This window comes from Brachypodium distachyon, chromosome 1 (genome assembly GCF_000005505.3).
Source record: "Brachypodium distachyon strain Bd21 chromosome 1, Brachypodium_distachyon_v3.0, whole genome shotgun sequence".
Taxonomy (NCBI): Eukaryota; Viridiplantae; Streptophyta; class Magnoliopsida; order Poales; family Poaceae; genus Brachypodium; species Brachypodium distachyon.
This window is the reverse complement of record NC_016131.3, coordinates 6,212,390-6,238,669: the sequence shown is the minus strand read 5'-3', so window position 1 is coordinate 6,238,669 and position 26,280 is coordinate 6,212,390. Positions and strand designations below refer to the sequence as shown.

At 47.4% G+C, this 26,280-nt stretch overlaps 2 protein-coding genes and 2 long non-coding RNA genes across 5 annotated transcripts; 2 read left to right on the top strand and 2 right to left on the bottom strand.

Moving 5' to 3' along the window:
* Positions 1-2,448: 2,448 nt before the first annotated feature.
* LOC112269927 lies at positions 2,449-3,274 on the top strand. The gene is made up of 2 exons (XR_002962189.1): positions 2,449-2,698; positions 2,792-3,274. It is a non-coding gene; the product is annotated as an uncharacterized LOC112269927 (long non-coding RNA).
* A 5,847-nt stretch (positions 3,275-9,121) lies between these two features.
* Positions 9,122-15,985, top strand: LOC100829434 (serine/threonine-protein kinase STY13). 2 transcript variants are annotated; one of them, XM_024457855.1, is made up of 6 exons: positions 9,122-9,133; positions 13,047-13,290; positions 14,642-14,748; positions 14,833-15,029; positions 15,106-15,421; positions 15,508-15,985. In XM_024457855.1, exons 1-6 carry the CDS (start codon positions 9,122-9,124, stop codon positions 15,715-15,717), a joined length of 1,086 nt encoding a protein of 361 aa, XP_024313623.1. In that variant the 3' UTR covers positions 15,718-15,985. The 2 variants fall into 2 exon arrangements, with proteins under 2 accessions (XP_024313623.1, XP_014751976.1); XM_014896490.2 differs by lacking the exon at positions 9,122-9,133 and having other exon boundaries at positions 12,927-13,290.
* A 681-nt stretch (positions 15,986-16,666) lies between these two features.
* LOC112270126 lies at positions 16,667-18,545 on the bottom strand. Its single transcript, XR_002962482.1, has 2 exons — positions 18,104-18,545; positions 16,667-18,005 (listed from the first exon to the last, which is right to left on the bottom strand). It is a non-coding gene; the product is annotated as an uncharacterized LOC112270126 (long non-coding RNA).
* Positions 18,546-19,332: 787 nt separating this feature from the next.
* Positions 19,333-20,119, bottom strand: LOC100829959 (histone H2B.1). Its single transcript, XM_010231736.2, has one exon. The coding sequence runs from the start codon at positions 20,032-20,034 to the stop codon at positions 19,573-19,575; it is 462 nt and encodes a 153-aa protein (XP_010230038.1). The 5' UTR covers positions 20,035-20,119; the 3' UTR covers positions 19,333-19,572.
* Positions 20,120-26,280: the final 6,161 nt, after the last annotated feature.

Below are 26,280 nucleotides of genomic sequence, written 5' to 3'. Positions count from 1 at the left end.
GGTCGAAGGCTTTGGCAAAATCTAGCTTCATCAGCAAGGCGGGCTTCTTTTTGCAGTGAAGGGCGCGGGCAACGTTCCGGACGAATAAGAAATTGTCGTGGATGCATTGGGACTTGAGGAAGGCGCTCTGAACGGGCGAGATGAGGTCTCCCATGAGCGGCGTGAGACGGCGAGCAAGAACCTTGGAGAAGAGCTTGGCGAAGGAATGAATGAGACTAATAGGGCGCAGATCGTGAACGGTGTTGACAGCAGCTTTCTTCGGGAGTAAGAAAATGAAGGCCGAGTTGAGGGTTGAAATGTTTCCACCGGCGAAGTGGTACAGGTGGTTGAAGGCGGCAAGGATGTCGAGCTTGATGATGGGCCAACAGGAGCGGTAGAAAACGTCCGTGAAGCCGTCGGGTCCTGGAGCTGTCTCGGCAGGGGAGTCGACAATGGCATCCCAAATCTCGCACAGGGAGAAGGGGTTGTCAATGCCGGAAGAAGGGAGCGTGGGCAGCTGAAGCTTGTGCCAAGCCAGATCGCGGGCGCGCGGGGCAGGAGTGCCCAGGATGTCGGTGAAGTGTTGATGAAGCGCTTGGGCCTTGTCCTCATGATCCACGTGCACGCCGGAGCTCGAGGTGATTTGGTGGAGCAAGTTCCTACGGCGTCGAGAATTAATCTTGATGTGGAAGAACCGGGTGTTGGCGTCGCCCTCCCGGAGCCAGACCTGTCGGGAAGCTTGGCGGCGGCGGGCGCGCTCGACGGCCGCGAGCCCAAGCACCCGAGACTTGAGGGCACGCCGCAGCAGGAATTCCATGTCCGAGAGAGGACGCGAGTCCTGTGCGACGTCGAGGCGCAGCCCGAGCTCGAGCACGAGGTGAAGCTGAAAGCGGGCATCACTAAATAGCCCCTTGCTCCAACGGCGAAGGGCGTGAGCAGCGCGGCCCAGCTTGACGCGGAGCCGACGAAGAGGGTTGGGGGAGGAGACCTCCTCGGACCAAGCAGAGCAGACGGCACCGGCGAAGCCCGGGTGCTTCGGCCAGAAATTCTCGAGGCGGAAGCGCGCCTTGCGGGGGCGGCAAGCAGAAGCCGGCGAGGAGCAGGGGGCAGTGATCAGAAGAGATTTCTAGATTCCACGTGTTCCTCGGACAGCCACGAGACTCCACGCGTCCCTTGGTCTTCATCGCCGCTGACCAACTCGCAGACCATCGCCGATGAGCCTTCAGTCGCCACCAGCAGGCGACATAGACTCTAGGACAAGCTGCCTCCAACTTGTCCAAAGCTGGAACTGGAGGAAGAGCTATCCACTGACGCCAAAAATCGTGAGGACGAGCATGCGTCAGTGACAATAAACCAACCCCTTGAATGGGCAGAAGCCACCATGAGGCAGTGAGTGCAATGTCTTCAATCTCTTTATTCGGCTGCCATGTCCAACAGCCGCAAAGCGGGCCTCCGATGGAGGTTAAAGAGGAGCAAGGCAAAAGAACAAAGAGATCTCTAACAGATACCGACCTCGTACCAGCGCATATGGTGGACACTAAAAATATCGCTAGAACTTGAAGTGGAGAACATGCGCTGACTCCAAATCGGCTTGCACCGACCACCAGGAAGCCAACACAGGGAAAATTTTTGAGAAGAAAAGGAAAGGAGGCAAGGACTTCACATCTGAGAAAATCCCGTTGGTCTCCTGCACCAGATCCACCACCACGGGGCCAAGTGAAGGAAGAAACCAAGAGGAAAAGGCTCAGATCCAAAGCCTTAGGAGGTTTATTCAAGGAGTTACCATCCATGGATTGATTCACCTCACCGGCAGCCGTCACCAAGGCGGCAGAAATGGTGAGGGAGCCGAACCCATGAATAGCTCGCCGGAGACGACCCCCACTCGCCAGCAACGAACTCAGAGATAACGGCATGACGCCAAGAGGCCCTAAGCCAACTACCAGAAATATACATATAAATAGAGAGATGAACTCCTCTCTCCCTCCACTCCGGCCGGCGGCGCCGGCGAAGTGAAGGGAGAGAGAATGGGTGCTCTGTGAAGAAAACAAGGAGAGGAACACTAGAGGGACGAGAAGGGGGCCGTGCAGTTCGTAGTACTACCACGTAGTGTAGGGCCGTGGGCCCAGGTGCAGCGTTTTGCACCGGAGGAGTCTCACAAGGTGACGTGGTGGATCGGTTTACTTCGTGTGCCCGCACTTGTGAGGAGGTCAAATCAAAAGGGCGCTTGTTCTGATTCTAATATCCATTTCGAGAATGCTTGGGACTACTCCACTTCACAACTTCATCAGTGAAGCAGGTGAAGTTGTCTCAAACATTTCAAACTACATATGTGAGATGAAGTGGAGCAGCACAACATCTAGTTCATTTTACTGAAACCAGAATGCTTTACTTCACCTAAAGTTGAGGTTAATTATCCACCAATGCCATTCATTAACCTTTGAATCGTTATCTGTACCCCGAACAGAACTTTTCGTCCCCTCCCTCCCTCATAGCCACTCTTCCTCTTGTCTCCCCTTGCTGCGCATCCGGCCATAGGCGAGGCCGCGCTCCTCCGGTGAGCCTGCGCTCCTCCACCCCGTTTCCCATCAATCTCCGGCAAGCCGCCGCCGGTTGGATTTCGCCTCCACCATAGGGATTCGTCCCAGTTCTCCGGATTTGCCATTTCTCCGGATTTCACCGCCGCTCGTACAGACCTCACCACCGCCAGCTCCTCTCGAAGGTAAAGTCATCACCACCCCCATCCACTAGCACCTGGCCGCCATTCCCTCGTCTGCTTCTCCCTGACTTGTTGCCGACGTGACTGTCCCCGCAGGACCTTGCCGCATCTGAAGGAGGACCATCCGCCTAGAGGCCCTAGATCGGCCACTCCGTGGACTGCGCCTGGAAGCAGATTCATCTGATGCGGATTGATTTTCTAGAAGCAATCAAGTTGTGTGTTCAATGCATGTACAGAAAACGTGAAGCACCGAAAAAAGTCAGCAAACAATCGATCAGGAGCTGGATTGATCGGCCGCGTCTACCAGTTCGTAAACAATTACGTTAATGGACAGCCACGTCTACTAGTTCTGAACTTCTGATCACACTAGCGCCCACGAGTTGATCGATTCATCGAAAGAAAACAAAAATAAAATCAGCAAAAAGGGAAACGAAAGTCTGGAGCTGGCTTGTTGTCCCAAACGCATTTATCAGGTGGAGTAGAGCTCAACCTAAATACTTGTTGTACTTGGTCCGTTCTTAAATACTTGTTGTACTCCATCCGTTTCTAAATACTTGTTGTACTCCATCCGTTCCTAAATACTTGTTGTACTCCATCTGTTCCTAAATACTTGATCTACACAAGGGAAGCTACTGCTGCAGTGTGAGAGCTACAACTCGACGACAGTCTCGTAGCGCCGGCGAGGTGGCAGCCAGAGAAGAAGAAGAAGAAGGGGAAGAAAAGTGTACGAATGAAAATATGCAAGGGACTGAATGCATAAATGGGCTGCGACATGATAGTGGGCCCCACCTGTAAGAAAAAGTTTCAAATGCGTTTAAACATCGGTTTTGGTTGTGGTTCAATGAAATTTACTCCTAAATCTACCCTGAAATGGACTTAGCCATAAAATTGGCTGGTGAAAGCAGTTTTGGTTCATAGCCGTCAAATATGAGAAAATGACTTCAACGGTATCTGACAAGTAATGCCATTGTCCGAGGAGAGTTAATATCGGACTTCGTATTCTAAGCCGTCTAGGTAGATTGTGAGTGTCAGGATCAGACCTACGGGTGGGCCCAGTGCCAGCAGAAGATGTGAGGCCAGAACTACATGTATACTAACTGAAATTGAAATACATCAAAAACGGCACGGACGTCGCCGGTAGGTGACGGAGCCGCTAGAATTTCTGCTTTGCCCGCGGACCTCCTCCATTCACGGCCTTCACCGTCCTCACCGCCATTAATGCCGGCCGTCGACATTCACGTCCCGATCTTCCTCCTCGGTCTATAAAAGACGATTCCACTCGCGTCAAATCAGGCCTTTGCCTCTCCTCTCTCTTTCCCATATTGAAATCTTCGCCTCTAACCCTCTGTAGATCTCGTACCGTCGTCGCCCTTCCCAGCCGGCCGCCGCCACCATTGTTGAAGGTGAGCTCTCTCCGAAGGTCCGTTTATCAATTCTTTTTGCCAGTAGACTCCCGTGACCCTCTCCTACCTTTGTGACAAGGTTGTGCGAACAATGTCCAACGTTGGTCGCGTCAATTCCCCGACCCCATGCCGGCGCCGCGCCCCAGAGCTCTGTCCGTCGCCGTCCAGAAACGTATCCGACCACGACAGCCACATCACGTCGTTCGCCATGACCACGCGGAGATGAGGATATCATCAGTTTGCGCCAATGAGCCTCGTCGCCTCGCCATCAACCACCGTCGTTGCCGTTTCGGTTGTCCGCTGCCGGCCCAAGGACTACCGAGGACGCAGCCCTCTTCGTCTAGGATCCTTTTTCGACGTTCGCATTTTCTCCAACCACGGCAACCACACCCACGTCGTTTCCATCGCCGCCTGCCTCCCCACAGTAAGAACTCCCTCTCTCTACCGATTGTCTGTCACGGCAGAAAAACTGCACAGCTTTCAGCAGTTTGATTGATTGCATTTCATGGGTCTAGTCTTAGCCCTAGGACCTAGAACTTTGTTTAGGGTTAAAGTAATACTAGTTATACGTTAAATTAGTACTGTTATTGATTGCATTTCATGTGGACTTGTGTTTGGTGTTCATTTGGAGTTATAATTGGAGTTATTCGAATTGTGTGAACTGTGTATTTATATTTGGTTATTTGTTCTCTATGATAGATCACTCGGAGTGCGATTGTAGTGATTGTGTGTCGCTTAAGAAGAAGGCTTCAACAATCTTAACCAAGGCAAATTCACTTTGACCATGAACCCATGTTATTCCTATTTTAAATTCTTATGCATTAGAGTTGTTGTAGAATGCATTGATAGGTTTTATTTATTGTATCTATGCTAGCTATGATGTCCTAGTAGTATAGATTATCCTCACCATTATCTCTCCACAAATAGCCACTTGCAGAAAAAGAAAAAGAGTTATGTCCTAGTATCCTCACCATTATCTCTCCACAAATAGCTATATCTAAATCACATGACTTTAGTTAGGGATTAGTTGATTGTTCAGCCGTTGGATGTACATTGTTCTTTAAGATTCATAACAAAAGAGAAGGGAGTGGCTCGGATACTATCGACTAAGAAGAAAACATGTTGCTTAAAACATCAGGCACTTGAGATATGGACACACCCATAGATATTTGGCACCCTGGTCACCAAGTCGAGGGAACGGGGAGGGGTCAGGCCCGAGGGGATCAGGGAAGACTCCGAGACCTCAGACGGTCTTTGCCAGCGGCGCCTTCTACCTGCTCCTCTACTTGCTGGCGCCGCACACGCTGAGAGGGAGGGACATGTTGGGAGAGGTGACTATCGACGATGGCGGTTGCTGGTGGCAGCCACACTAGAAGAGAAGGAGAGAGATGTGAGGTTCATGGAGGGAAAAGGAAATACGTTGGCCCGTGGTTGCTGGCAGCGGCGGCACTAGAGGGGAGAAGAACATGGCCAGCGAGAGAACCGTCAGCACATAGATGATTTGGGGTGGGGGTGGGGAATAGTCCTGGCCATCAGGCCGAGTTTTTTCAGGCCGGCCCAAGGCACGTGAAAAAAGCACAGCCCATAGCACGGGACGGCCCGAGCCAAATCATGTCGGGCCAGGCACGAAGCCCACCACGTGCCATTCGCAGCCCATGGAGTAGTGATGAGGAGCCAGGCGATCGAATCACACGAACACAGGCACAATTCGCAGCACAAAATGCTATTTTTGGTGGAGATTTTTGAGTTATATTGCACAGGAAAGTAATAGCCAAGAACCACAGAACAACGCTGCGGCTAGGGTTTAACCCGATTACAAGAGAGATGCTCATCCCAGCTCAGGAATCCGGCTTTTATAGCCACCTAATACAAGGTAAAAGTAACTACTAGGAAAGTTAAAGGAACTGAAGGTAAAGTACTCTTGTCGGATGGTAAATAGCTTCCTCAAGCGGTAACTTCAAACAGAGCCGTGCGATGCGGGATGAACGGTCAGCGAGCCAAGACGAAGTGGCGAAGCGGCAAGTGACTCCCGACCATCTAACTGAAGAATTCGACACTCTGTTTTGGAAGTGAGTACAGACTCCGGTCCTGACAATTCCCTCGGAGTGAGACTAGACTTGTCCTCAAGGCTGAAAATCAGGAAAAACCTTCTGAATGAATGAGGAGTCTTCCCAAGTTGCTGCTTCAGTTGGAAGGTTAAGCCATTTGATGAGTCACTGGACAACAGGAACACTGATATCACCTTGTTTCCTTGGAATTAATTTGCGCTCCAGAATAGCCTCCAGTGCAATCAGGATATTACCATTAGCATCGATGAGAGGTAAATGAGGAGTGGGCACATCATGAGGACCGAGATGTTTCTTCAATTGACTTATGTGAAAAGCATGGTGGAGTTGGCACCCATCTGGAAGTAACAGTTTATAAGTTTTCCCCAATACGCTCAAGGACACGGAAGGGTCCATAGTATCTGGAGTGAAGCTTGAGATGATGGTGTAAGCTAAGTGATGTATGCATGTAGGGCTGGAGTTTAAGGTACACCATATCACAAATCGCCAGAGTTCTTTCAGTTCTGTGTTGATCAGCATATAGCTTCATGCGAGCTTGTGCCTTCAGCAAGTTGTCCTTGATCAATTGAGCAGTCACTGCTCTGGTTTCAGCTGTGATAGATGCAGCAACCATAGATGGGGGAAAACCATACAGAGCTTGAAATGGTGTCATTTTCAAAGAAGTGTGGAAGGTAGTGTTATACCACCATTCAGCATAAGGAAGCCAGCTGTGCCACTTCCTTGGTTGTTGGAAAGTCATGCACCTCAAATAATTCTCCAAGCATTGGTTGACTCGTTCAGTTTGGCCATCTGTCTGAGGATGGTAAGAAGTACTAAGGTGCACTTGTACACCCAAAGATTTGAACAGATCTTGCCAAAGGTGGCTGGTGAATATCCTATCTCGACCTGTCACAATGACAGAGGGCAGTCCATGCAATTTGAATACATTGTCGGTAAAGACTTTTTCCACTTGCTTCACAGTGATAGGATGTTTCATAGAAAGAAAATGTGAATATTTAGTGAATATGTCCACAACCACCAAAATCATGTCCTTGTTTTTAGATAATGGTAATCCCTCAATGAAGTCCATGCTGTTGTGTGTCCAAGCAAAATCAGCAACAGGAAGTGGTTGCAGTAGGCCAGGGGAAGGAAGATGCTCCACTTTGTTAATCTGACAAATAGGGCATTCTTTCACAAAGTTGATGACATCTTGCTTCATGCCAGGCCAATATACTAATTTCAAACGTTGATAAGTAGCTCGTTCCCCAGAATGACCACCAAGTTCAGAAATTTGGAAAGAAGTTAACAAGATCTTCTTAACAGCAGGAGATTGGACAATGATAATCTTGGTCTTATATCGAAGGATGCCATTTTTCAGAGTATAGTTGGGTAAAGCAGTAGGACAGATTGCTAGCTGTGCTATCAGGGATTTTCACTTATCATCTGTGGAATAGCTATCCACCACAGAAGTAACCCAATTAGGAACGTCAGTAGTAGTAATAAGGGAGTGGATTTAATATTTGACTCTAGAAAGTGCATATGTCACTCTATTCTCTCTGTCTTTTTTGTACACAATGGTGTAATTGTATCCCAACAACTTAATCAGGAGCTTGTGTTGCATGCCTTGTGTGATTTTCTGTTCCTGAATGTGTTTTAAGCTTTCTTGATCAGTTCTGATGTCCAGAGAAGTGGCAGCAAAATAATGTCTCCATTTCTTTAATGCCTCCAAGATAGCTAATGCTTCTTTGTCATAAGTAGAAAAGCCAGCAGCTTTAGGTCCAACAGTTTTACTAAAGAAAGAGATAGGTCTGACTTCCTGCATTAACACAGCCCATATTTCATAACCACTTGCATCTGCTTCTAGGATAAATGGTTTGGAAAATTTTGGCATACTTAGCACTGGTGCTTCAGTCAATTTTTGCTTAATGGCAAGGAATGCGTCTTCTTGAGCAACAGTCCAAGTAAAGCTGTCCTTTTTGAGAGCTTGGAACAAGGGTCCACAAATAATGCCATAGTGCTGAACAAACCTCCTGTAATAGCCAGCTAAACCCAGAAAGCTTCTTAATTCATTAGTATTTTTAGGTGCTGGCCACTGAACTACAGCAGCAATCTTGACAGGATCTGTGGCTACTCCTTGGCCAGAAATGATATGACCAACATATTCAATCTTTGTCTGACCAAAGGAACACTTAGAGTGTTTAGCATAGAGGTTGTTTGCTCTGAAGGTGTCAAACACTTGTTGAAGATGAACTTTGTGTTCTGTCACTGATCTACTGTATATCAGAATTTCATCAAAGAATACTAAGGCAAACTTCCTTAAGTATTTTTCCAGAACTGTGTTCATCAATAATTGGAATGTGACAGGAGCATTAGTAAGTCCAAATGGCATTGCCACATATTCACCGTGTCCCATATGAGTGGAGAATGCAGTTTTCTCTATATCTGGCTCATGCATTCTAATTTGGTGATACCCACTACGAAGATCAATTTTGGAGAATATAGTGGCCCCTTGTAATTCATCCAAAAGAGCTTCAATAACAGGAATAGGATACTCTTGTTCTTGACAGTTTGAGAATTGAGCTTTCTATAGTCCACACATGGTATCCAGGTGCCATCCTTCTTCATGAACAAAATGGCAGGGGAAGAGTATGGGCTAGAACTGGGGCTGATAGTTTCAGCTTTCAGTAACTCATCAATTATTGCTTCCAGTGCAATTTGCTGGTGATGTGGTAATCTGTATGGCCTTTGATTGATGATCTTGGCATCAGGAGTGCAGGGAATAGTATGATCTCCTCTTCTCTTGGGTGGAAGTGTTACTGGGGGTTCAAAGAGGTCTTTGTATTGTTCAATTGTAGCTTGCAGAGCAGCAGGTGTTGCAGAGACAACAGCTGGTTCAAAATTCAGATTGTTAACATATAGAATTGCTCCACACACAGTGTCTTGTTTGTTATGGTCCAAGTGGTGAATCTGTTTGTTGGATGGAACAAGGGGTAAAGTATCATCCATTAATGTGATTGTGCCTCTATCGGTGGTAACTTTTACTATCATCTGTTTAGAATTCGGCACCACTGGGCTGTGGTGGAATATCCAGTCAGCTGCCAATATCAAGTCATAACCTTTGAGGTTCAGGATTATGAAATCAGAGTGTAATTCTTCTCCATGAATAGTATAAGGACAATTCCATGAAGTGAATTCAGTCCAGAGTACTTCTCCATTGGCCCCCATAACTTTCATTTTCCTATTAGCTGACAGTGTACAGTTTGCCTGAGTTACAATTTCAGGTGTCATAAAGGTGGCTATACTACCACTATCAATAAGTGCAAGTGCTGTAACTTCCCCAATTTTGACAGTCAGCACAATTGTGTGTATTGCAGTATTTAAGCCCAACAGGGCATGCATAGAAATTCTGAGTGGTGGATCTTCAGTCACTTCCACCTCCTCAACCTCATCATCATGCTCAGTGATGTATATAATTTCAGGTTCTTCTTCTTCAGTAACCTGTAAGGCATGAACTTGAGCTTTTTGGTTCATAGGGCAAACCTGTTTATGGCCAGGAGACCAAGGACCTCTACACTTGTAGCAGATGCCTTTCAGTTTAGCTTGCTGGATAACAATAGCTATGTTTGGAGTTTCTGTTCAAAGGTAACCTGTCTTCTGGCTGGTGGGTGAGAATTTGGGACAGGTTTGACAAGAACTTGGGAGTGTTCCAATCTTCTAGCAACCCACATTGCCTCATGCATATCTTGAGGTTTGTGACATTGAAGATGGTGTTGAATATATGGGTGTAATCCTGAAATGAAATTGTTGACATAATAGTCATTGGGGAGTGCTGGATTATTCCTGCGCATGAGTGTTACAGCTGCTTCAAATTTCTCAATGTAGGCAGATAAGGAAGCTGCCTGTGTCAATGAATGGAAATTTCTGACATTATCACAAACTGAAGCCTCAGCAAATCTATCACCCAAATATCTGTAGAACCTATGCCAAGGTAATTGCAGTGCCACATAACCTGTACCTCTCCACCATTGTGCCGCACTGCCCTTCAAATATGATATGACAAATGAAGTTCTTTGGTCCAAAGGAAGATGAGTAGCTTCAAAATATTGCTCAATGACAGCAATCCAAGTATCCACATCATCTCCAGTAAATTCAAGGAGGTTGAGTTTGGGAGATTTCAGACCAGAGTAATCTGCCTGTATCAAGTTGCTGAGATTGTCTGCCCTGTCTGCCAGGTGTTCTTCTTTCATAATGTTCCTCTTCACCAGAACTATCAATGGCATAGTGAGGCTGAAAGGTTCTGGTTTGTTGTAGATAAAAAGGATCAACTCTTGGGCTTAGGATGGTAGGGAATGACTGGGGTCTAGTGGGGGTTTTGAGAGAACCATCAAGATTAAGTTCTCTACCAAATTGGGCATGCATAACAGTTGTACTAGTTGGGTGTGGGTGTTGGGTGGGATGTATGATTTGTTGGTTTGGTGTAGGAGTGGTTATATTTGGGGGTGTGGTTGGGTAGGTTTGGTTTGGTGGGGGGTTGATTGGGGTGGGTAAGATGTTTAGGGAAAGATTAAAGTTCACGCTGCCTTGTCCTGGAGAAGTGCCTAAGCCCAGACCAAAACTAGCTGGCATGCCCAAAGTATCCTTACCAGCTACAGGAAAATTGACATTGGAAGAAAGACCAGGGGTTATACCTGCAGGATTTTCTTTGTTACGAGGATCTCGAGACATAATTGCAGCACTAGACGAGATGAGCTTGTCCAGACTTGTTTGGATGCTAGAGAAGGTAGTCTGAATGTTCTGGAGGTTGGTGGAAACTGGTTCACTAAATTGCAAGAACTCCTGTTTGTCTTCCTCCCGGTGGCGCTGCAGAGTTTTGATATCCAACTGCAGGGATTCCAACTCCAAAGCAGAAGTAGTCATGGATTTTGTATTGTCGCCCATTCCCAAATTGACAGAAAAGAGAAGGAATTTTACTAGGTGGACAAGGTGTTGACCCAAACTCTCGAATCTCCCAACTTGAAGTCCGCTTCCCCCAAATCCCAACAGGAACTGCTTGGATCCGGAATTTTACAGAAGAACTAGTCTTCAAACCCTTTCCTCACAGATCTCAGTTGCAGATCTGAGGCCTAGTTGTACGCTCTAATACCATTGTAACGCCTGGAGTAGTGATGAGGAGCCAGGCGATCGAATCACACAAACACAGGCGCAATTCGCAGCACAAAATACTATTTTTGGTGGTGATTTTCGAGTTATATTGCACAGGAAAGTAATAGCCAAGAACCACAGAACAATGCGGCGGCTAGGGTTTAACCCTATTACAAGAGAGATGTTCATCCCAGCTCAGGAATCCGGCATTTATAGCCACCTAATACAAGGTAAAAGTAACTACTGGAAAAGTTAAAGGAACTGAAGGTAAAGTACTCTTGTCGGACAGTAAATAGCTTCCTCAAGCGGTAGCATCAAACAGAGTCGTGCGATGGGAGATGAACGGCCAGCGAGCCAAGACGAAGTGGCGAAGCGGTAAGTGACTCCCGAGCAGCCAACTGAAGAATTCGACACTCTATTTCTGAAGTGAGTTCAGACTCTGAGCCCATTTTCAATTTCATCTTGGGGCCTCAAAACAAAATGGGCCGGACTAGGCGAGCGTTTTCAGCAACGGTCTCGTAACACACACACCAGCTGTGTAGAATGGGCCAACGGCACCGGCCACCGGGTACCCGGGTTCACAGAATACGGAAACCAGCCCCGCGACAAATCATCACCGGAATCGTAACCATGGCTGTCAAAAAATAAAAAGAACTGAGACGTTGGCAATGGCGAATCGTCCAAAACAAGTGAATCTTTAACATCACCGTCAGTCACCAATCATCGTCACCAGAATGAAACGAAGGAACAGCAGTAGAAGCGTAGAACAGAGAAAAACAGGGAGAAGCAGAGCAGCGGGGCCCAGGCCAAGGCCCAGCCCAAGACTCCTTAATTGCCTAGTAGTAGTAACGGCCTAGTAGTAGTAACGGACCTCTCCTGTTTTCCCTGGCCGGCCTTTCCGTTTCTCGTTGCCGTCATCCATACGTTCCGCGTCTCCAAATTCTGCATCCCCTGCCTCGCAGTAAGCATCCCAGAATTAACACCCCCCCTTCCTTCCTTCCCTCGCTTCACATCACAGGAGGCGCGGGCAGACCTAAAAAAAGGATCGATCTCGCAGCGGATGGCTTTGTTTCAGGGTAGGTTCTTTTTCCCTTTCGGTTGATCCATCTAAGAAGGGGCTAATCCCCATTAGCCTTCTTCTTCCTTCTGGTTAATTAACTCGATTTTTACAGCACCTTTCTGTTCTGCCCCCCAAATTCAATTCATTTCTTCCTCCGTTTACGTCATCTTCTTCGGTGGCGCGGGTGATGAATCATCGGTCGATCCCCTTGTCATTTACGCCCTTTGTTCCCATCTGATCTCTCCGTCGGTCGGAGCCGGAGCTTGCGTCGTGGCCCGGAGATAGATAGATTAGGACCGAGCATCCCGCATTGGCATTACGTTACCAAAGGGGTGGGAGGGCGTCATGCGGGGGTTGAATTCTTCCATCACCATCTCATGGACGGATCCAGCACCTCACCTCTCCGGATTTTGGCAGCAGATGCATTGAGTATGTCCGGCCGTTTCTCTTCGGACGTTTGGTCGTAGTTGGAGCAGAGAGAGAAAGGGAAGCGGACGATTTATTTATGCGTCTCTTCTGCGTCGATCGGCAAGGGGGAAATTAGTCGGCAAAGAGAGAGAGGAAAAGGGGGAGACGAGAAGATGAACTCGATGAGTACGACGACGGGGAGCAGCAGCGGCGCCCGGAGCCGGAGCTTCGGGAGCAGCAGCGGCGGCGGGGGCGGGGGCGGGGAGGTCACGTGCGTGAGTCGGGCGGGGGAGAAGGAGGTGTACGTGAGGGCGGACAAGATCGACCTGAGCAACCTGGACGTGGAGCTGGAGCAGACGAGGTCCAAGGTGTGGCTGGAGCAGCAGCGGGCCGGCGCCGCGTCGCCGCAGCAGCAGCCGGGCCGGGAGCTCCTCGAGTGGGAGATCGACCTCGCCAAGCTCGACATCGATAACCAGGTCGCCAGCGGCACCTTCGGCGTCGTCTACCGCGGCACCTACGACGGCAACGACGTCGCAGGTAAGCGCGCCTACATATACACGCTAGCCTCGCCTCCATCGCCTGTATATATGTGTATCTGTCATTCTGTTCTGTCCTCGTCGTCAGAGAGAAGAGAACAACCCGCTTTGCCATCCGGGCCATCAGATCTTGCCAGTCAAAACGGGATTTAGGCAGCCTTTTTCCTTCGCAGCTCCTTCCCTGTTCAACACTGCATGTCGATTTGGGTTTTGACTTTTTGACAAAAAAGTTGTAAAGTTTGCACGTAGGAATCCTACGACGCCCTTCATAGGCTGGCGGCGGCGGTTACGCCATCATCCATTGGTACCTGCACGTACGGAAGTGAAGAGCGATTTGTGATTGGAGGCACGTCTCAGGGAATTTTTAAGGAGATCTTGCTGACGCTAGTGAGGAGGCACATGGCCGTTGGTGTTACTAGTCGGCACGGGGGTGTTGATGGTGGAGGAATACAAGGAGGATGGAAGTCGTGTGGCGACAATTGGTGGGCGCAAGGTCGATGGCGTCACATAGTAATTTCACGTGGTACCTTTTGTCGCTAGCGCGGTTGTGGGGATACATGTCGCTTTACGCAATTCAATTTGTGTATGTGCACACGTGTGGGGGTGGACGGGAGCGGGGAAGGTGGATAGGGTAACCATACTGGTACGCTAACGACATGGTAGGATGTCAGAATAAAGGTAGCAGCCGTTGTGGGTGATGACGTCTCAGGGAATTTTGCGGAACCCTAGCTTGTTGGTGTCTGTGGACGCGGGGGTATGCGGGTTTACTGGGTAACCATATTGGTGCGCTAGCGACATGGTTGGATGTCATGATAAAGGTATAGCAGCCGTTGTAAATGATGACATGAGGGGAATTTTGTGATGCCCTAGCCTGTTTGTGTCCGTGGGTGCAGGGGCTATGCGGCTTTTGTGGCGGCCGTGGCAACACGTTCCAAGTCATGTCTAAGGTTTGAAGGAGAGAGGGGGGAGGGCTGCATAGGGCGAAAAGGAACCAGAGAAGATTAATGGGATGCTAATATAATGCTTCCAGATTTGTGATTTCCTTTTGTTTTGGCAGAAGAGTTGCTAATACAAAAGATGTAAGATCTTCCTATTTCTGGGTTCCTCTTGTTTTGGCAAAAAGACATTGTCATAATGAAAATGTCAGATCTCACTAGATACCTGTCGCTTCCAAATGTGTGGTTTCTCTTTTATTTTTGGCAAAAAAGACATGGTAATAAAAAGATGTAAGATCTTACTAGACATCTATATACGCTTCCAAATTTGTGATTTGTAGGATCTCAAAGCATCCTATGAAATAAACTGTGCTGTTCAAATGAATACAGTAGCACTTTACATGGAGTATGATGCAGTGAAGGTGTTGGACTGGGGCCAGGAAGGCCAGGAGACGAAGCACCGGGAGGCCTTCGAGAAGGAGGTGGCCGTCTGGCAGAAGCTCGATCATCCCAATGTCACCAGGGTACATATATATATATACCATTGTTGCATACATTCTGGTCAATTAATTGGTGAAATCTACAATCATTTGGTTGTATGCGTGCAGTTCGTGGGCGCGTCCATGGGGACGTCCCAGCTGAAGCTCCCGGGGTCAAAAGGCAGCAGCGGGCCGGGGCAGCGCTGCTGCGTGGTGGTGGTGGAGTACCAGCACGGCGGCACCCTGAAGACGTTCCTGTACAACCACCGCGACAAGAAGCTGCCCTACAAGAAGGTCGTCCAGATCGCGCTCGACATTGCCAGAGGGTAAGCATCTGAGCAAGCACATGCATATATAGCAAACAGTAGACTGATGGATGTGGATTGGGGATGATGAATGAAGGCTGTGCTACCTGCACTCGAAGAAGATCGTGCACCGGGACGTGAAGGCGGAGAACATGCTGCTAAACAAGAAGAAGTCGACGGTGAGGATCGCCGACTTCGGCGTGGCGCGCGTGGAGGCGCAGGACAACGAGAACAACATGACGGGGCAGACGGGGACGCTGGGGTACATGGCGCCAGAGGTGCTGGAGGGCCGCCCCTACGACCACAAGTGCGACGTCTACAGCTTCGGCGTCCTGCTCTGGGAGACCTTCTGCTGCAACATGGCCTACCCCAACTACAGCATCGCCGACATCGCCTACCACGTCGTCAAGCTGGTCGGTCATGCCGAGCAATGTCTTTGAACCGCTGCGTCGACCTGATCAACGGTCTGATCATGGGATATTGGTGTGGCATTTGGCAGGGTATCAGGCCGGACATACCGAGGTGCTGCCCGAGGACGCTGTCGGAGATCATGGCGCGGTGCTGGGACGGGAAGCCGGACAACAGGCCGGAGATGGCCGAGGTGGTGGCGCTGCTGGAGAAGATCGACACCAACAAGGGGAAAGGCATGACGCCGGCCATCCCCGACAACACTGCCCAGGGCTGCTCCTGCTTCGGCTTCGCCAAGTAGCGTACCGCCGTGCCTAGCTAGCCGTGTGTTTAACTACAGTAACAGTGTGTGTGTCTGTGTGTGAGCGCGCCTAGACTTGCGCAGCTGCAGTGACGGGCCGTGCAACTCTGCTCCGTTGCTTTGGTTTCCCCTTCTCGCGGATCCCTGAACTCCGTGGTCTCGTCGTGATAGTGTTTCTCTTGGGAGAATTGTGGTACTCGCTGAAGTGTTGTCTTGTGTTTCCTTGCTTCGAAAGTGCACTGATCTGCATCTAGTTTAGATGTTTTTCGGCCCCGGTGTTTTGCCCCCCTGGTTAAGATGTTTAGAGCTCCTCGTCTAGCTTTGCCCGTGCAGCGCACACAGCTAGCTCCCTCTCTCCGATCTAATCTACCTTCTCTGCTGCCTGCAAACGAACTAACACTGCCAGCTCCTGATCTGAACTCGCTCCACGTCTCAGCAAAAAGTTGGACTATCAGAACCATTGGTGAACGACGACTCAAGGTGTCGCACAATGTCTCTCAGGCCACAGAAAGCATGTGGTGTGGGAGCTCCTCCTGCTCTGCTTGGAGCCTTGGACTCAAGTCTGGTGCATTCCGATTGCAAGCCGAGGACAGCGTCTTGCTTCAGTACAGTGGAAATTTATTTCTTCAGTATGCTCTATTTCGTACAAGGTTCAAACAATCAAGAAATTATGCGAGGCACGTTTTGAGGTGCATTCATGATTGCTATGGGGTTGTGTGCTGAAAACTTGCAATTAGAAATGCCAATGGACTTAAATTGTTACTGTAAATCTGGACCATCAGGTCGGGCCAGGTGGGGTGGATTGATGATCAGGATGGTAAGACGCTGCTGGAAGTTGTAACTATGTTTAATGCTACCTAGAATGACTGAGATCTTCTCGTGTACATGGAAACAATTTGATTCAACAGTTGGCACTGATGGCATCCAAGGACCACCCTCACTCAGATCAGACGTCCAGAAATTCTGCTACAGGATCTAGCACACCATGCCAGGCAATGTTGGACAGGGTACAAGGGGAACGATCAAGAGTGAACTCACACAACATAACACTGTACATTTTAATTCACTGCTTCCATGAACTTACCTAGACTGCACAGGAAGAACTCGGCAGGTTCACCAATTAATGACTACTTCTGCATGTAGAAATATCGAATAAATAGTTACGTCTCAACACTGAATGGAGAAGAAGAGAATTTACCCAAGAAACAACAGGGGCGGTCACAGTCAGAACTTTTCTGCAAATGTCCCAAGTCTACAAGTAAGGCCACCGTTGTCCAGAGTATAAGGGGTCGTGGTGTAACTGGCTTCAGAAAGAGACCTGTTAAGGAACAGTTGTGGTAAGCATACGCTTTAAGGGAGCAGATGCTTCTTCCAAGCACCAAGAAATTGGAGTAGAAAACACCATGTTCAAGCTTGATGCAGATTAGAAGTTCTGAAGTGCGTCTAGCCAAGGAAGGCGAACAGAAAGCCCCAGTTCCTAAAAGGTTTGGAGCTCTATTGAAAGAACTTGGCCCTGCAGCACCGAATAACGACTTTGGCACAGTACAACTAAATCGTTACAATTCATTCTAATTACACTGAAATTTGTCTTCCTTCTGTTTCACTCAACAGAGAATAATTTTATCATATAACATGGTTATTTCCAGCAAGATTCTCCCAATGTGTATTTGGGAGAACTAACAGTTACACCATAATCTAAAATGCAGATGCTGTTTATTGTAAGCATGCAAAAGAAGGCATTCGAAACCAAGACAGTTAAGCTGGAACTAGCAAGCACAAGCGTACAAAAGCACAGTTACACAAAATAAGATACAAGTCAAGATGAAAAGGTATTTCATCTGAGCACCTGTATTGCTGTATTGCTGCACGTATATCAGAAGAAACTATCAGGGGCCTACAGGCAAGTCTATTAGTCCAGTTATGTAGTACTAGCACGTCAAATGGACGTAGTACAAGAAAATGCAAAAATTAGCTCTTCAAAAGTATATTCAGCATAATCTACAATTCACAGGCTGTTTGTATCTGCATGCAGAAGACATTCAAAACCAAGACATAACATCAATCCAAAATGTTTTCCATACCTCTATCACTGCAGGCAAGGCAACAGGGCTAGCGTTCCACACATATTAGTGCTGCCAATGGCAGGTATGAACAGTGAGCAAGTATACTGTGCTGTACGCAAAATGCATGTTCATTAGACTGCAAATCCTTCTTAGCAAACGTCCAAACAAGATTGATTCTGCTCGAAGGTCCGTTTGCATGAATTAGTTCCACACCCCAGTGCAGACCTATTTGAGTAGCAGAGAACATAAAAGTTTCAGAAACTAGCAAAAGCCAGGTGCACAATAGCACAGAACGAGACAGTGATGTAAGGTTTAATGCTTACAATGACTGAAACCCTCCCATTTAGCTGCAAGCAATTTGATTCGACAGTTGGCACTGAGCAACGGAGTGCACCATGGGAAACTATGAATAGCAGATCCTCATGAACACATGGGTGACAGTGAAACGGAAATTCATCCACATCTTCGATCACTCTGTGCAGAGACAACATTGAACATTTATTTGTCAAATCAATGGCAAAGAGTTACCCTCCTGGACTTAAAATTTCAATAAACAGCCACATGACAATATTGAATGGAGGAGAAAATAGTGGACGAAACAAACAACAGGCGGTAGAAACCACAACTTGTTCTCGCCATTATCGGGTAAATTTCCCATGTATGTAAGAAGGCCACCATCGTCCAATGATGAATTTGCGGTGGCATTTGGCTTCGGAAAGAGACCTGTTCAAAAGCAATTACAGTCAGCGTGTGATGACGAGGCACATGCTTATTGCAAGCACCAAGAAACTGGAGTAACTATCACCATGTCCACGCTGATGCAAACTAGAAGCTGTGACCTGCATCAAGCCAAAAGAGCTAGCAGAAAGCCCCCAGTTCTTTTAACAGGTTTGGAGCTCTGCTGAAAGAAAAACTTGGCCCTGTAGCACTTGAAAATCACAGGTTCAGCAAAATACAACTAAATCATTACAGTTCATTTTAGCACTTAAATTTGCCGTCCATCTGCATGTCACTAAACAAAGGCAGTGATCCCATCATATAGGGTGATTACTTCCAGTAAGATTTGCTCCATGTAATTGTGAGAACAGGTAGCTAAGTTACATTGGATATGGATGTTACTGCCACTTCTAATCAAATACTCCAGATTAAACACATATGGCATGCAATCAGTGGGAATTAGCACACAGCACCGTTGAGCATCTGTGACTTGTGAGGTTATGCCGTTTATTTGTATGCATGCAAAAGAGTTATTCAAAAACCGATACATACACGTTAACCAGGAACCAGCAAGCACAGGTGTACAACAGCACAGTTCCATGAAACGCATATGCATGTCAAGATGAAAAGGTATTTCATGAGCACCTGTATTGCTGCAGCTATCTCAAACAAAACAATAAAGAGCCTGGAGGCTGAAGACAGGGAATTACTCCACTGACCATGGCAGATGTCAAGAATGAAATGTCATCTTGGCAAGACTGCAAGAGTACAAGGCAAGATTGACAAAACTCCACAGAAGTTCGTTCGACGCCACAGTTCAGAAAGCAGATGCACAAAAGCAAAGTTCCAGAGAATCATATATAATCATAGAGGGAACACATTCACAGCAGTACACAGAGATCAGAACATATCTGAAACGCAACAGGCAAAAGCATCAGCACTGAAGTTTCTTTCTTACAAAGAAGAACAATACATGATAGCGACCATCGTCCATTGATTTCCACAAATAACTAATACTACTCATTTTCCTAGATAAACAGATCCACCACAGGGATCAAGGCTACCAAAAGCAAACTTAAGACGAGGTGAACTTGGTGACGGCCTTGGTGCCCTCGGACACGGCGTGCTTGGCGAGCTCACCGGGGAGGACGAGACGGACGGAGGTCTGGATCTCCCGGGAGGTGATGGTGGGCTTCTTGTTGTAGCGGGCAAGCTTGGCGGACTCACCGGCCAACTTCTCAAAGATGTCGTTGATGAAGGAGTTCATGATGGACATGGCCTTGGAGGAGATGCCGATGTCCGGGTGCACCTGCTTGAGCACCTTGAAGATGTAGATCTTGTAGGTCTCGACGCTCTTCTTGGACTTCTTCTTCGCCTTCTTGTCGACGCCGCCCTCCTTGGCGGCGGTCTTCCCCGCCGGCAGCCGCTTCTCGGCCTTGGGCTTCTTCCCCGCGGGGGCCTTCTCGGCCTTCTCGACCGCGGGCTCCTCCTCCGCTGGCTTCTTCGCCGCCGGCTTCTTCTCGGCCTTGGGCGCCATGGGAGATTTTGGAGTAGGTGGTGGTGGGGATTGCGTGGGCGAGGGGATTGGGGAATTTCTGTTGCGACGCGCTGGGGGATTGTGTGGAGAAGGAAACGGGTGGTGCGTTGGATTTTATAATGGGGAGGGGGTGGCCGCTGATTGGTCGAAGGGTAGGTGCCGCGGATCGGTGACGTGGGGGGCTACGAGGCGTTCGGCGCTGCTTGGGCTGGACGGGCGAGATGCGTTGTGGCGCGGATCCGTGACATGGCAAAATCCCTACCTGTTTTCGGCATCTTTTGCCGCCTTTCCCCCTCAAAATACTGCAGTCTCTGCTCTCTACGCGGGTTTTACACTTATCTCTCGTCTCTTTCGTTATTTTTTGCAGGCATATGGGCTCTTAAATTATTGTTTTTTGCATGACACTAAAACCATAGGAACAAAATACACGTTATTACAATGTCACATTATCTGCGCTGATTGAGTTTTTATCAAAATTTGTTTGAATTGTATCAAGAGGTTGGAGTAAATGAAATTTGTGTAGCAAGTGTTGTTGTGCAAAAAATACGTCCTTAGGGAAAATAATGTTGTTGTGCAAAAAACCAATTCCTTAGAAAAAATAGTGTGGGTTTCAATCATACAAATCAAATAAAGACCCTTGGTCGATAAAACCGCTAACCCAATACAACCGTTTGCACCCCATGAAAAGGACACGATTACACGACACACCTACGGAACAAACATTGTGCATTTGTGCAAATACGAGACAAGAACGATGCACATATGGGACCGGCCAATAGGACTAGGGATGGCACTCGGAGGGTAGAGCTCACCCAAACCCGTACCCTCCACCAAAAACGGTACCGGACAGGCGTACCCGTAGAATTTGTTTTGTTTTTCTTTTGCGATTTCACGATTTGGCCGGTCTTGCTTGGCAGTTTTAATGATTTGAATCAATGGCCCTGGGCTTAATAAAGTCCTCGCTTCGCCATTGTGCATGGCAAATCCTAAAAAAAACAGACACTTGCAAATAACTCAAAGAACGTATTTATCAGGAAATCCCAAGGATCCAGAGCTACGAGTTTGGTCTAAAATGTTTCTTTATGGAGTCCGAATCCGTTGTCGTCGTCAAAAAACATCTAGTATACGAGGTACCAATGCTCGACTGTACAATACGTAAAGTAGGCATATACAACGGTCTTATAGTGAAGGCCGTTGTATACTTGGACAAGGTTGACACATCGATGTTTTTTAATAGGTTCGACCGACCTTGAGGGTGCGAGCTGGTCCTATGTTAAGATTGACTTCAAGGGTATCGTTAGCCAAGTGTTCAGACTGAATATGTCTTTCCAAATCACTTGTCGAGAGATCCTTCAGGGCTGTCTCCAATTCATACTAAACGCATCTTTTTGAGTAGTGAGGTAATGATACCCTCCGGAAAAAAGCCACCTACAGATGATTTACGCCCAATCATTTCGGATAACACTTGCATCATTTGTCTTACCGCGGCTGCTGGCACAGAGTTATCTGATGCTTATTCCTCAGATATCGTCACTGTTTCTTCTTCAAGAAAAGAAGTTGACGACCCGTAGGCCTTCCACCTCCACGCGGCATTGCTCCGTCAGGCATTCGCCCATTGCGGAAAATTCCCGATCCCTTTCCTTCGAGTTTGAGCTGGACAAGTCTTGGAATCTTAATAGCCCTCTTCCCTTGAATTTATCCAAGTTGAGAGTGAATGATACAAGCCCACATGGAGGGGTTCATATAGGATAGGGGTTCATGACAAAAGTCCATGGTCCACCAATTTGACTATAGCATGAAGACATGTTGACCAGAGTAAAAAAAATGTTGATTTGATCGTTGCCACGTAAAGTTTATAGCTCAGCCCTCGTAGGAGATTTATTTTACTATAACAAAAAAACTATCTCTAACCTTCGGATCCTAGATCTAGAGAGGCCAGGTTTCCCTTTGCCTTGCCTAACGGGAAGATTTCGAGCGGTGTGAAAAGACCTAGCCGAACTTAGAACAAGATGAAACGAGTGGCGGAGTCAGGATTCAATCTAACCCCAGACCAAAGCAACAATTTATATAGAAATCTATACAAATCCAAGTCACTTATTTAGGACGGAGAGTAGAACATAAGGCGAAGAAAAATCCAAGCCCTAGGTCATGGGCCTTGTTGCCTGAGGCCTGGCTCCACCTCCGGATGAAGTGATAAACAGTGAAGCGACGGTTGTGAAGAAAAACTAGATCTAGAGAAGTGATTACCAAGACTCATGATTTGTTCATGGAGTGCTCCAAATACATTTTTCTATAAAGTGGTCAAAATTTTAAAAGTTTGACTTGGAAAAAAAGCTAGAACATATTGTATGTAGAAACAGAGGTAGTAATAATGATAAATGTTCTAATGCAGTGTATATTAAACATGGTATGACTGACAAGATATATGCTCCAATGGCATGGAAAGAAAATAATGACAAATCAATCCAGAAGAGAGAAAATCACAGATGAAAAAAGGGTAATTAATATCTCGTTGATTATGGAACTACTCAAACTCAAGCCATCGAGAGTGCACATAGACATGAAAAAACAAAGAAAATAAATAAATAACGTCTTTTGTTTCTATAGATTGTATGGATATGTTGAAAAAACCAATATCCCATCCTGCAAACAATACCCCCTTCTTTCAATAATATAAGGCATACTATGTTTTGCTAAGACTTTGATAAATATCAATTTCTTAATATATACTCACTCCGTTTCATAATTCTTGTCGAAATATTACATGTATCTAGACGTTTTTTAGGAATAGATATGTTGGATATAGTTGGCCCATGCTGGCTCAAGGCCCATTAAGTAGCCTAAACGAAGGGTTTTTCTTCCTGCTCTCTCTCCCGTCCTCCCCAAGAACTGCAGCCGCCACACCACAGACCACGAAATCCATAAGCCCTCTGCCCTAGGTGAGGCCTTGTTCCACATGGTATCAGAGCCACCGGCGGCGGCGGTTCCTGAGGTGACCCCCACGATTTCATGTGCGTGAGTCTGGTGCGGCCAGTATGGGTCTTGGCGGCGCGTGCAGGCTGCAGCGGCGGCGCTGGGAGGCACAGGACGAGGTGCGGGCGCGTGTGAGGCTGCAGCAGCGGTGGCACTGGGTGGTGCACCGGCGGCTTGCAAGAGGCTTTGGCGATGCGCAGGAGGCGCGGGGGCGGCGCCAGGCAGCGAGGAAGCATGGCGTAGTGGTGAGGTGATGTACGGCGGCACAGCAAGGTTGACCGTCGCTAGCAGCATGGAGGAGGAGATGGTGCAGTGCACGCCCCTTTATTCTGCCAAGGACTCTCTCGAGGCAGTGAGGGCAAGGACAGTGCAGGAGATGGAATGCAGGGGGAAGGTCCAGACATGGCATGATGAGGCTGTCGGGAAAAAACAGCGAGGTGTGGTTGAGCTGCTTCAGGTCAAGGAAGTGGAGGCAGTGGCTGCAACTGGGAAGGAGAAGATTGAAGGGAATTTTATGGAAGTTCAGAGATGGAATTCAATGGGATCGAGTGTCAACACGAAGAATCTACAAGTGTTGTCGTTAGTTGCAGAGATATTGGAGGTTGTGGCACGCAGTGGCTGTGAAGAAAAGAAATGTAGGCAACTGTTGGAGCAGTTCCAGATGATGGTAATGAAGATGGACAAAACATCGTTCTTGCAGGATGAGATCAAGCAAGTCAGTCAGGAGGACAAACAAGTTTGTTTGTACGCAAGTGAAGTTGTTGCTGAAAGGGCATCCGTAGCTGTTCATGGCACCAATTCAGAGTGGGTGTTAGACTCTGGGGCATCTAAACACGTAACTGGAAATTCAAAGGAGTTTGAACTATATAGTTCATATTCTCCCACACACGAGGAAACGATACAAACTGCTGATGGCACTGCTCGGCCTATCAAAGGGATGGGATCAGTGAAATGTACACCAAAAATCAGATTGTCTTCAGTCTTGTATGTCCCTGCGTTTCCCGTGAACCTTGTGTCATTGAGTGCTCTTATCGACCAGCAAGACTGCGAGATACTTCTGAATAGAGCTAGATGTGTGATCCGAGATCGTGTGACGGGCCAGAAGATTGGGACTGGAACCAGACATAGAGGATTGTGGTACATGGATCGTGAGGGACTCGGCCAGATGGACAACTCGATGTTCGTAGCAATGTTTGGAGAAAAGGAAACTATGGCAATGACACAACATTGTAGAATGGGGCATATATCATTTGATAAGATGTACAAGGTGTTTCCTGATATGATGAAAGGAGTGGATAAGAATAAGTTAAAGTGTGATGCTTGTGAGTGGGCAAAGCACACGAGGGTGCCGTATGTTAGTAAAGGATTGAGGAGCATCACACCTTTCATGCTTGTTCATTCAGATGTGTGGACATGTCCTGTTGTGTCTATTAGCAACATGAAGTACTTTGTGACCTTTATTGACTGTTACTCACGCATGACTTGGATTTATCTCATGAAGCACAAGGATGAAGTCTTCCAATGTTTCAAAAATTTCTATGCCTATGTGAAGAATCAGTTCAAGGTGCAGGTGCAAGTGATACGGACCGATAACGGTATTGAATATGTGAACCAAGTCTTTGGGACCTTCTTGTCAGAGCATCGGATTCTACACCAGACATCATGTCCAGACACTCCGCCTCAGAATGGTGTAGCAGAGAGAAAAAATAGGCACATACTAGAGATAGCTCGGTCATTGATGTTCACCATGAATGTTCCAAAATTCCTTTGGAGTGAAGCTGTGATGACCGCTACATATTTGATCAACCGCACACCATCAAGAGTATTGGGTATGAAGTCTCCTTGTGAAATGCTGTTGGGGGAGAACAAATTGTAGTGCCCCCGAAACTATTTGGATGCGTTTGTTTTGTCAGGGATCATGGGCCATCAGTGGGAAAGTTGGATCCGAGGGCTGTAAAATGCATCTTCATTGGGTATCCATCTAGCCAGCAGGGTTACCGATGTTGGTGTCCGTCAGAGAGACGCACATTTGTAAGTATGGATGTCACGTTCAGAGAATCCGAGCCATTTTATGGAGAGAAGACTGATCTAAGTGTTCTATTTGAGGGACTTGACCAGCTGCAACCTATACAGCATGGTCAAGAGGGGGAGCAAGTTGAGGAGCAGTCTGTTCAACAGAATGCTCATGATGCAACCCGGACCAGATTTTTTGTTGGCTCTATTCCTATCTCTGTGGCACCAGATTCTATCTCTACGACGGCAGCTGAGGCGCAGAGAAGGTGGCCTAGGCCACATGAGGAACAAAATCTTCTAGTGTATACAAGAAGGAAAGTTCAGGGGAGCAGCAGATCCAGGGGGAGCAACAAGCAGAGGTTCAAAATGAGACACGAGGCAGTGATGGTATTTTCTGGAGAGTCCAAAACTGATTCAGAGACGACAGAGGACTTGCCCATCACCTTGAGGAAGGGGACACGTCCTGTGGTAAACAAACCTATACAACGGTATGGCTTTGAAAATGATATAAGCAATTATGTGTTATATGAGTCCTTGTCACCCTCTTATCGAGCATTTGTAGCATCTCTCCAATTAGTGTCCATTCCCACTGATTGGAGAGTAGCACGGCAGGATCCTAAGTGGTGCGCAGCAATGAGGGAAGAGCTAGAGGCTTTAAGGAAGAATAGGACATGGGAGTTGACAAATCTTCCAGATGGAAAGAAGGCAGTGGGCTGTAAATAGATTTACACGGTAAAACAGAATTCTGATGGTAAAATTGAAAGATACAAGGCAAGACTTGTGCCAAGAGGGTATAGCCAGACGTATGGTATCGATTATGATGAGACCTTTGCACCTATAGCGAAGATGAACATAGTGAGAATTCTAGTATCTTGTGCGGCCAACTTTGGGTGGTCATTGCATCAACTTGATGTCAAAAATGCATTCTTGCATGGGGACTTGCAGGAGGAAGTCTATATGGAGGTAGCACCTAGTCTCATAGAGTTTGGAACTGCCGGTAAAGTATGCAGATTGAAAATTTCTCTTTATGGTTTGAAGCAATCGCCTAGAGCATGGTTTGATAGATTCAGGCGGGCTGTGTGTGACATGGGATATGGTCAGTGCAATGGGGACCACACTGTGTTCTACAGACATTCCGAGCAGAAGATCACAATTCTAGCTGTCTATGTCGATGATATAATCATTACGGGAGACGATGAAGCTGAGATAACAAGACCGAAGAGAAGCTTGAGTAAGACTTTCGAGGTCAAGGACCTTGGA

Excerpts from the sequence above, each read along its gene's own strand:
- LOC100829434 (XM_014896490.2), top strand. The coding sequence starts at position 12,927 with ATGAACTCGATGAGTACGACGACGGGGAGCAGCAGCGGCGCCCGGAGC. Across the intron at positions 15,030-15,105 it reads GCGCTCGACATTGCCAGAGG|GCTGTGCTACCTGCACTCGA; the intron begins GTAAGCATCTGA and ends TGATGAATGAAG. Across the intron at positions 15,422-15,507 it reads CCTACCACGTCGTCAAGCTG|GGTATCAGGCCGGACATACC; the intron begins GTCGGTCATGCC and ends GGCATTTGGCAG.
- LOC100829959 (XM_010231736.2), bottom strand. The coding sequence starts at position 20,034 with ATGGCGCCCAAGGCCGAGAAGAAGCCGGCGGCGAAGAAGCCAGCGGAG.